Here is an 11,877-nt window from a genome sequence, read left to right on the forward strand (position 1 = left end):
AAAATATCTGAATACAAATTCACACATGCATCTCTGTTTGTGTTAGATTTTTACATTGAATATTTGCAAATATTACAATTGTAAGAATAAAATCAAAAGAGTAAACAGTACAGTTACGTAACTTACAAAAACAATTGTTTCCATAATCCATTTCATTTGATTTTAAAGTTCTGTTCATTAGTTTTTACCTTTCAGTCAACAGTTTAACACAGACTAATGAAATAAAGGCTGTTAGGACATCTGTGTCTTGTAGATATCACAATAGTGTCTCTATGGTTTAAGTTTTTGATAAGAATGAAATGAACTTTAACCTGCAATTTACAGGAGATCATGAATAATGTGAAAACAGTATCTATTATCATGAAATAAAGAGGATTTTGATCAGCTGATAATATTGATGAGTCTCAGACTATAAACACTCATTTAACACATTCAGGATCAGCAGCTGATCAGCTCACTTTATTCTGAGTGTTTTATCGGAGTATCTGAGAGGACTGCAAACAGAAACTCAGTCATGTCAGTGTGAGAAGTATGTTTTTTTTTCAGTAGAGCTCTGTATTACTAATGAAGGCATATGAAAACGTAAAGTAACTAAACACATATATATATATATTTTTTTTACAAACATAAATGTCTTCCCTCACAGATTAATTCATTAGCTTTTGACTGCAAACACGGAAACAACCAGGCCTACACGAATGTACAGACAGCAAACACAGGAAGAAAATGGAAAATGGAGGCCTATGATTTTAAATAAATATATATTTTTTTAAATTATATTGTTTATATTATAAGCATTATTTTGGACTTTTAGTGGTTGGTGGAATAAATGGAGAACATTATATCGTTTCGATTTGCAAAACTCTACTCAATCACTGTCGTCACACATGCAAAACATTTAACATACGGTATTTTTTCACTTAACGTACTCGTTACCACACAGGTACAATCATATAAATGATATTAATTACTTAAATTACATTTTATTAACCAATGTACAGAGAGGAATGAGACGCGCTTACCTTTTTTTTTTTTTTTTTTTTTTTTTTTTTTTTTTTTTTTTTTTTTTTTTTTTTTTTTTTTTTTTTTTTTATTGAACTTTATGAATAACAGAACCGTGAATACAAAAAAAATATATCAATATATAATACAATTATTATATCAGCAGAAATAGGTATGAAACAAAAATTACAAGTAAAAAATAAATCAATAAATAAATAAAATAAATAAAGGATAAATAAAAAGGCTTGGAAAGATTAATATAGAGTCAATAAATAAACAAAGTAGAAGAGGGTACTACACAAAATAAATTACATATTGAGTACATTTATAAGCTTATAGCTTTTACAGATTGAATATGTCCTAATTGCTTTTTTATTTACAGAGGCAGAGATAGTTTTTAAATACTGCTTAATCTCTTGTAAGAATACAGTAAATATTGGTATACAATTAGAAAATTTACATTTATGTATGTAAAATCTACAGAGGTACAAAATTAAGTTTATAATGAGGCAAACATCTGAATCTCCATCAAAAAAACCAAAAAGAACAATTTTGGAATTTAAATTGAAACCTTTTAAGATCACATTTGAGATAAACAAGCCAACATGTTTCCACAGTTGCTGAGTATATTTGCATATCCAGAATAAATGAAGAATGGTCTCAGTTTTATCTATACAAAAAACACAGTCAGAATCAAAATGTGTATCAAATCTTTTTTTAAGGAAATATTTGGTAGGATAAATATTATGAAGTATTTTAAAAGATATTTCTTTTACTTTATTTGTAACAAAAAGTTTATATTGCATAGACCATATAGGTTTCCAATTTAAATTGTCAAAAAAACTATTCCAATAGGAGACAACAGAAGGGGTACAGGCAATTGATTCAACCAATAAGGCTCTAACTTTATAAGAATGACTTTTTTTTCCTGTAAAACATATCTCTCCAATTGGGGTCTTAACAGGTTCAGGTAATGGGTCATACCTCAAAATTAAGGTATTATTTTTGAAAAGCATACAAAGGCCAGATGGAATAGCATCCATAACGGTGGCAAACTCCTTTGGTGTCACTGGAATATTATAGGTCGACAGAAATTCTGAATATCTAAAGAGCATACCATCTTTATCAAAAAGTTGGCCAACAAATATCAGGCCATTGCTGAACCAGTGTTTGTAAAATATCGATTTTCTTTTAAATAAAATATTCTTGTTATTCCATATATAACAGCGGTGGGGAGAGAAGTTGTGTTTGTAAATAAGTGTCCATGCAAGAAGAATTTGCTGGTGAAACTGTGACAGTTTGACAGGTAGTTTTGGAATGTCATAGTTGCACATTAAAACAAATTTTGCTCCACCAAGCTGTGAAAAAACTAACTGGGGGAAAATATTCCAAACAGAGGTTGGATTTTTTAAAAAACGACTAAGCCAAGTTATCTTAATTGAATTATTTAAAATATTAAAATCAATAAAATTTAAGCCACCTTTGTTCTGAGAATTTATTACCACTGACTTCTTCAAATAATGCGGTTTATTTTTCCATAAGAAATTATATAACATTGCATCTACTGTTTTACAGATAGACTTATCTACACACAATGACTGAGCGGCGTAAATAAGGCGAGATAAACCTTCTGCCTTCACAAGCAACCCTCTGCCTTTTAAAGACAGGTCTCTCTGCAGCCAACAGTTGAATCTTTTCTTTGTTTTGGTAATGATTGGATCGAAGTTTGCAGAGCATCTCATATTTTTTGTTATTTTTATGCCCAAGTATGTTACACAATCCTTGACAGGAATACCATCAATTGAAGAAGTCATTGTATTTTTAACTGGTAATAGTTCACATTTGTTAAGATTGAGTTGTAAACCTGAGGCTTTGGAGAAAAGCTGGAGAGCAGTCAGTGCTATAGGAATTTGGAGAGAGTCTTCCAAAAACAGGACGGTGTCGTCCGCTAATTGACTAATAATTATCTCTGAGTTTTCAATCCCAATTCCCTTTAAAGGGCTTTCTTTAATATATAGACTTAGAAATTGTGTTGCTATTATAAAAAGATAAGGAGAGACAGGGCATCCTTGTCGTACCCCACGCTTTAAGAAGAATCTGGGAGAGGTATTATTGCCTAATTTAATCGAGCTATTGCTATTCGTATACAGCATTTTCACCATATTACATAAATGATCACCAAATCCGATACGATGTAGTGCTTGAAATAAAAACCCATGCTCTAGCGTATCAAATGCCTTATAATAGTCTAAAAATAACATAAAACTTTCTTTTGGAAGTAAATGTGAGTAATCTAATATATCTAGAACTAAACGTATATTGTTAGAGATATGTCTATTAGGCAGAAATCCTGATTGTGTTTCATCTATAACTGAATTAAGAACAGATTTAAGTCTTTTGGCCAAAATTAAAGCTATTATTTTATAATCATTATTTAGTAAAGTAATAGGACGCCAATTATCTATTATGAGGGGATCTTTATTTGGTTTGGGGATTAAGGTTATTACTCCTTGACATAAAGTGGGAGGAAGTGAAGTTTTAACTGAGCTTTCTCTAAAAACCTCTAATAAAAATGGCGCCAATTTATCACTAAATAACTTATAAAATTCTGAGGTGAGTCCATCAGTACCAGGGGATTTCTTATTTTTTAATGACTTAATTGCATCAATAGTGTCTTCAAGGGTGATAGGGGCATCACAAATTTTTTTATCAATCTGATCTAATTTTGGTACATTCTGAATAGACTCAAAAAAAGTATCCACATCTTGTTGGCACAGTTTGGATGTATACAAATCACTATAAAAAGAAGCACAATATTGCCCAATGATTTTTTGATTCTCATTTACTGCCCCATTAATTATAAGTTTATTTATATTATTACTTTTAGATTGTTCTCTTTCTAATCTAAAAAAATAAGCAGAGCTTTGTTCCCCTTCCTCAAGCCACTTTCTTCGAGAACGAATATATGCTCCCTCAGCTTTATACTTATAAATATTGTCTAGTTGATGTTGTAAATCTGCAAGTTCAGATTTTTCAGAGATAGTGATGTTGTCCATATTTTTACATAGAAGGTTGCCTATTTTAGAGATGACCTCATTTTCATTATGCCTGCTCTTCTTTGCCAGATTGCTACTAAATTTACGTAGAAATTTAGAGATCTCATATTTGGCTAGCTCCCAATTAATACCATATTTATTTTCACCTTTTGCTTTGGCCCAAAAACTTGAAATAATATAATTAACTTTGTCCTTAACTTCGTCATGAGTGAGTACTGAATTATTAAGTTTCCAATAGCAGGAGTTTCTTTTTAAATTAATATTAAACAGAGGAATGTAAATAGTAATGCTCTTATGGTCAGACAAGGGTGAAGGTATAATATCAGTTGACACATTAACAAGTTCTTTAGAAGTCAAAAAAAGATCAATACGGGATTGCAGTGATAATGAATTATTACTCCATGTAAATGATTTTTGAGAGGGGTGAGTTTCTCTCCAGCTATCCACCAAAGAAAACCTCTGCATGAACATCTTTAAATAAGAATTAGAATTATTTGATTTTGGGGGCCATCTATCAATGTTATTGTCTACAACCATATTAAAGTCTCCTCCAAAGATTAGATAAGAATTGGGGTGGTTATTTAACAATAAAAGAATATGTTTTTCTAGTTGACTAAAAAATATCTCGTTTTCTTTTTGTTGATTAGTTCCATAAACATTGGTGATAATAATCTTCCTATTAGAAATTTCAATTAAAAGACAAATATATCGGCCATTCGGGTCACAGTCAACAGACAAAACTTTTCCCTTGAAACCATGAAGTAAAATACAAACACCAGCTGAACTTGAAGATCCATGGGACATCCACATGTCCAAACCCCATTGTGATCTCCAGAGATTTCGATCTTCTCTGAGTGAATGACATTCTTGCAAAAAGTAGAAATCAGTATTAAATTGTTTAAGGTATAAAAAAATAGCTTTACGCTTTAAAGAATTTCGTAGCCCTCTAACATTAAGAGAAAGAATAGATAGAGCCATATCAAAAAGAGAAAGAGAAAAAATAAAAAATAAAAGTAAAATAAAAAATAAGTAACTTTAAATGAAACCTTTTAACAAATAAGACACAGGTAATGTGCCAAACACACTTGTTAAGACAACTGTGCAAAGATGAGCACAGCAAACTCCAGAACAAAAGAAAAAGTCTTATTGATGCAGTGCAAAAAATAAGCCCAAACGAGTGGGCAACATTAAACAATAAGCAAAAACACCCGTCCAAATCTGAATCCAAACTTAACATACAAATTAAAGTTCTGATTAGCTAAATGCAGCCATGGTTGAACTTCGTTTACCAAAGTATTATAAATTTATTTATTTTTTTTCCCACGTTGCCCATGTCTGATAGATAGTAGGCCTACTTCAGATTTCAAGCAGGTGGAAATATCTCAGTGCCATCCACAAAAGCTCGACCACCGACAAAAAAAGCCCGTTTGTTTTCACGGCGTGCTTTTTCCACGAGAGGCCATAGTTTATTTCTTTTTTCTCTGTCAGACGGAGATAAATCTTCAGCGATTTTCAGGTTGTTGCTTCTGAGGAACGACGAATCCTTCGCTGCCCGCCAAACTGCATCCCGGTAGAAGCGAGATGTGAATTGAAAGATGATTCCTCTTGGTTTGTCGCCAGCGGGCCGTTTATGACCAAGTCGATGTACAGTATCAACAACAAACGAAAGTTTATCTTTAGCGTCTGGTAGTAACTGTTGGCATACCTGGATGACTCGTTCACGAACATCCTCCCTCTCCCTTTCCTGCATCCCGTAAATTCTGAGATTCCAGCGGCGCGTGTATCCTTCGAGATGTGAGAGACGCTTTTCTTGCTCAGATGTTTGGATATCAATCTTCTTTACTTGCAGCTCCATTGTATCGATTCGGACTTTGACATCAACAATTTCGCCACTCACAAATTCAACGGCTTTCTTCACGTCAGCTATCTGTTTGGTGTTTTCATTTACAGCATCTTTTACACTTGTGATTACTTTCGCATTTTCTTTCACCATTTTTTCAAGTGCATCCGATCTGTTATTAATCAGATCTGAGAGCTCGCGAAATTGCGTCAGAAAACTTATGTCCGATTTCTCTACCTTGCGTTGTTTAACAGCCGGAGACTTGCATGGGGTTTCAGGGAGCGGAGGAAAAACTTCTTCCACAAGCATGACATCTGTAGGATCCATGCCTGACTCAAGATAGTCGTGTAGGTTGTTGTTCGAAACCGTGTTCGAGGTTTGCTGCACTGTTGCTTTTGCAGAATGAGTTTTGCCATTCATGTTTTTGCTTTTCCTTTTTTCAGATTTTCCCATTTTCAATCATTTCGGTTGTTGTAGCAATCGTAGTTATACTAAGTACAACTGAAGGAGTCTTAAATACTGCACTACAAATCAAATTAAACATGAGTTCGCCGAGCTCTAGCAAACACGTCTTGTCAGTGCGCCATCTTGGACCGCCCCCCTCGAGAGACGCGCTTACCCTTTGCAGCTTCGCTTGTTTTCTGACGAACTACGGTGAACGCGCAGGGACAAAATAACAAGTGTCGGCATTATTTAAACCACCGGGGGACCACTCAAACACCATTTCATTTAGTTTAAAGCCATGGAATTCAACACTATAAACTATATATATATATATATATATATATATATATATATATATATATATATATATATATATATATATAGATGTATATATATATATATATATATATAGATATATATATATATATATATATATATATATATATATATATATATATATATATATATATATATATATAAATGTGTATATTATTCCTTTACATCAGCTAACAACACGATCAGATATTTTTCGACTATCACAACAGCATTTATTTATTAATCTGTGATGAAACGTGTTTCATATAAAACAGAGCTAGAACATATACATTAAGATTTGGTTAAACTCAATTTATTGGTTCTTTCAGTTTTTAAATTCTTACTTTGCATAAACATAATCATAAACAAATAAATATCACGTTCAAACTTTCTATGTTCAAATGTACAAAACAAATCCTGAAATAAGTTTTCCTTTTTCTTGTTTTGAGCAAATGGTCAGCGAAAGGAGGTTTGATAAACATTCAACATCTGAAAGTCAAACTAAATATTTTTGTTAATTTTGTTAAGCAATGTCTTGTTCACAGTTTTTGTACTCTAGAAAGCATTCAAGTGATGTCACTTCCTGGTTTTTGCCATTTAAAAAAATAAATGCTCCTTTTTGAAAAAAAAAGGAGATGAAATGAAAGGAAATTTAGCTACATTTACATCAGCACCAGCGCCTCTGCAGTGTGTGTGTGTGTGTGTGTTCTGTTACAGCTGTACAGCTCATTCAAGTGCTCCAGTCTGTTTTTTTTATTCTGCGTCATCCTTCAATATTCTACTTCATTCTTAAAAGTGAGAGAGTTTTAAACTTGTTTTGCCGACCACACGTCAAATGTGCAAGGTCAAAAGATTCATATCAATAGAGAATGGGAATGTGGAGTCACTATATGGTAAACAACTAAAACATCTCATTATCTGTAGACTCATTATAGATACACTGATTTGTATTAAACTGTTACTCCTCACAACACAGATAAACCATAGTTCAACCATAAATGAAGTGACCCCCAACTAAGCAAGACAGAGGCGACAGCGGCAAGGAACCGAAACTCCATCGGTGACAGAATGGAGAAAAAAACCTTGGGAGAAACCAGGCTCAGTTGGGGGGCCAGTTCTCCTCTAATTAATGCAGCCTAAAAATCCTTTAACGGATTTGGATATTAAAAGCATATTAGTATGTTATGTGTATGCCAGGTTAAAGAGATGGGTCTTTAATCTAGATTTAAACTGCAAGAGTGTGTCTGCCTCCCGAAAAATGTTAGGTAGGTTATTCCAGAGTTTAGGCGCCAAATAGGAAAAGGATCTGCCGCCCGCAGTTGATTTTGATATTCTAGGTATTATCAAATTGCCTGAGTTTTGAGAACGTAGCGGACGTAACGGAGTATAATGTAAAAGGAGCTCATTCAAATACTGAGGTGCTAAACCATTCAGGGATTTATACTGTAAATGATTATTATAAAGTAAATAATCATCTGTCAGTCGGTCAATGGGACGGGAAAGATAGTTCTTTGATTAGGGTTATGAAGTTATGATTAGAGTTAGGCTTCTCTCACTTCATTGTTAACTAAATATATTACAAACGTGACAATAATATCAGCCAAAAATACATGATGGCTGTAAAAGATAGTCCAATCACAGGCAGTCCTGCAGGTGACAAGGGAAAATCACAGCCAATGAGAGGAAAAACAGCCTATACCCTACAACAATGATACAACAGTAATTGTTGTCAAAATGTCTACATGCCCAGTAGCCGCTGTATGTATCCCATATAATCTTAACTGATAGATTCATATCATTGAATATAAATAATGGCCTTTTACAATTACAGAATTATATGTGTGATGCAAAGATGAAAGATATATGGTCGCCGTGATTTTGCCAAGTAAGACATGTTCCTGAATCAACATCTTCTGATGATCCTGGATCAACATTATTGTCCAAAATATAGACTTAACCCAATCCCTGCCCCTAAACCTAACCCTACCCATAATTTATTCTTCAAATCAGTGGGAAATGAAGGGTTAACATTGATAGATATTGTCAGATAGATAGATAGTGTATTAACTAGTGTCAGTGTGTTTGCTGACACATTCAGCAGGTGAGCGATGATTCGCTGAAAGCAGCAGTCGGGCGCGTGACGTCAGCGGTGATCCCGGGCGCTGTCCGCGCGCTGATGAGCTCGTGAATCAGTGCGGGTTCTGTCCTCCTCCGGTAACACAGCAGCAGCGGCGGGAACGGCGGCAGGATGGGGAACGCTCCCGGTTCGACTCTGCAGGAGCTGAGCGCGTGTGAATCTCATCAGTGGTACCGGAAGTTCATGACCGAGTGTCCGTCCGGGCAGCTCACCTTCTACGAGTTCAAGAAGTTCTTCGGTCTGAAGAATCTGTCCGAGACCTCCAACGAGTACGTCACGACCATGTTCAGGACCTTCGACATGAACGACGTGAGACGCGCTTTCATCATCCACTCCTCTGTTGTGTTGTTAGTTTTAGGATCAGGTCGAGGCTGGAGAAACTTTAATATCGCTCTCGTGGAAATAGCCTGCTATTAGATATTTACTTTATTTTAATAATAGCTATCTATATTTGTTTCTTTAATATCATCATCAATTGTTTACGCCTTTATTCATCCTCAGTGTTATTCAAAAGTTATTTTATTTTTATTTTACTGTCAGTAATCATGTTATATTGATTGAAAACGTTTTAGAAAGGTGTTTTTTAGTTTTGATTTTGATTTTTCCCCCCTTACATTTCAAGTGTGATATAATTTGGTTATAATTTATTTCTCATGCAGTTTGTAAATTTTATTAACTATCAACCAGATTCCTCAATGTACAACATACCCCAAAGGTTATTAAATTATAATAAATAAATACTACAAATAAATACTCATGAATGGTAAATAATACATTTGAAATACTATGCACTTTAACTGAAATAAAATAAAATATACAAAAAAAAATATTGAATTTATTTAATTTCAACGTTTCTCATATTATCATTTCGTTTGATGCACTAAAGTAAAATATCTTTAAGGGCCTCCATAACACAAATATATACAGGTGAAGGTAAAATGAGTTCATGGATCACCTCACGTCCCTTCTGCTTCGGTTCAGCTGAGGATTGTGGGTAATGAGATCTAATCTAATACGGTAAACTCAGATAAACTGCAGCACAGCACAAGACTAAAGATCCCGAGTAAAACCCATCACAGCCGCTAATCTGCTTAACACACCGGCTTCTGTATTTCTAAACACACTTTACCTGAAAACGTTTTATAGGCTATATTTCAAATATATATGTAGTACTTAATTAGATTATAGCCTATTACATCTTATAACGCCCTTAAACAGATTACAGTTACTACAGTTTACATTTCTACTGTTTAGCGTTGAATAATCACGATATAGCATAGCCATGTAAATGTCATCTAAATTAATTTGCGATCAATGCTTCTGAATTGGGGACAAAATCCCCTTTCAGTTAATTATACCATGTTAATATTTAATGTTTGCATGTTCACATTAAATTCAATGGTCACTGACATGCAGGTCAACAAATAAAATACAACAAATGGAGAATTTTAAATGTTTATGTTTATATATATATATATATATATATATATATATATATATATATATAAATATATATATATAAAACAAAGAGCGAGGTACAATTTGTTTCTCCTTGCCTATTCATTACAATGATCCAATTTAATTAATCCTAAAAAACAAAGCAGGTCAAAAGTAATCCAAAAGTAATCCAAAAAAACAAAGCAGGTCAAAAGTAATCCAAAAGTAATCCAAAAAAACAAAGCAGGTCAAAAGTAATCCAAAAGTAATCCAAAAGTAATCCAAAAGTAATCCAAAAAAACAAAGCAGGTCAAAAGTAATCCAAAAGTAATCCAAAAGTAATCCAAAAAAACAAAGCAGGTCAAAAGTAATCCAAAAGTAATCCAAAAAAAACAAAGCAGGTCAAAAGAAATCCAAAAGTAATCCAAAAGTAATCCAAAAAAACAAAGCAGGTCAAAAGTAATCCAAAAGTAATCCAAAAAAACAAAGCAGGTCAAAAGTAATACAAAAGTAATCCAAAAGTAGTCCGGTTACATTATCGAAACCGATCTAGATGACATTACTGAACTACAGTTTGCGTCATGTGATGTGTAGTCTGTCTGTATTGGGTGTTTATAGTCATGTGTAATGTGTGTGTGGTCAGGACGGCTGCATTGATTTCATGGAGTATGTGGCGGCTCTGAGCCTGGTCCTGAAGGGTGGCGTTCAGCAGAAGCTGCGCTGGTACTTCAAGCTCTACGACGTGGACGGCAGCGGCTGCATCGACCGCGAGGAGCTGCTGCTCATCTTCAAGGTGTCTGCCGTGACCCGTCTTCCTCTCAGAGTCTGCGTAAGAGGATCACCTGCCCTCATCTGCTGCTGTTTTTCCTCCGCAGGCCGTCCGAGCCATCAGTGGAGCAGAGCAGGAGATCTCCGCCGAGGAGTTCACAGACATGGTGTTCGACAGGATCGACCTCAATGGAGACGGTTGTCTATCCATCCATCTCTCCGTCCGGAGGTGAATTACTCTAGTGGATACAGTGATGTAAATGTGTGTGTGTTTAGGTGAACTCTCGCAGGAGGAGTTCATGGAGGGCATCCAGGCCGACGAGGTTCTGCTGAAGATGCTGACTCAGAGTCTGGACCTGACTCACGTCGTGAAGAAGATCTACAGCGAGATCCACCCCGAGCAGCAGCTGCACTGACCCCAGACCTGCCGAGGATGACGTCTTTCTGTATTTCTCACCACTCAGCGATCTCACAGAATAACATTAGTGACCGAAGCCCAGTTCATTCAAGTGCACTTACACACACTACAACCTTCACTCCTGTACAAGACACTTCAGTCCTGGCATGTGTATATATTTATATATATATAGGGAATCATATGTTATTTATCTAATGAAACGCAGTATTATATACTGTAGATGTCATTTATAATGTTACTGTCATTTTACACTTGGTTTCTCTTTTAGAAATAAAATAAAACATTGAACCTGTTCTTTGTTTGCAGAGTAATAAACAACCTCAAACTATGAGACAATCAATGCTGTCTGGTATTCATGTCACAAATATTTGTAGCAAAGTTTATTCATATACAATACATGCAAAATAAAACTAATGATCAGTTATGTGTAAAACTACACTAACTTTAACACTTTTATATT

The 11,877-nt window shown here is 34.4% G+C and overlaps 1 protein-coding gene across 1 annotated transcript; it reads left to right on the forward strand.

Moving 5' to 3' along the window:
• The first annotated feature begins 8,814 nt into the window (after positions 1-8,814).
• Positions 8,815-11,748, forward strand: LOC113040321 (guanylyl cyclase-activating protein 1-like). The gene is made up of 4 exons (XM_026198665.1): positions 8,815-9,103; positions 10,875-11,024; positions 11,107-11,197; positions 11,276-11,748. The coding sequence occupies exons 1-4, from the start codon at positions 8,906-8,908 to the stop codon at positions 11,413-11,415; spliced, it is 579 nt and encodes a 192-aa protein (XP_026054450.1). The 5' UTR covers positions 8,815-8,905; the 3' UTR covers positions 11,416-11,748.
• Positions 11,749-11,877: the final 129 nt, after the last annotated feature.

The sequence above is a fragment of the Carassius auratus genome, chromosome 22 (assembly GCF_003368295.1).
Source record: "Carassius auratus strain Wakin chromosome 22, ASM336829v1, whole genome shotgun sequence".
Taxonomy (NCBI): domain Eukaryota; kingdom Metazoa; phylum Chordata; class Actinopteri; order Cypriniformes; family Cyprinidae; genus Carassius; species Carassius auratus.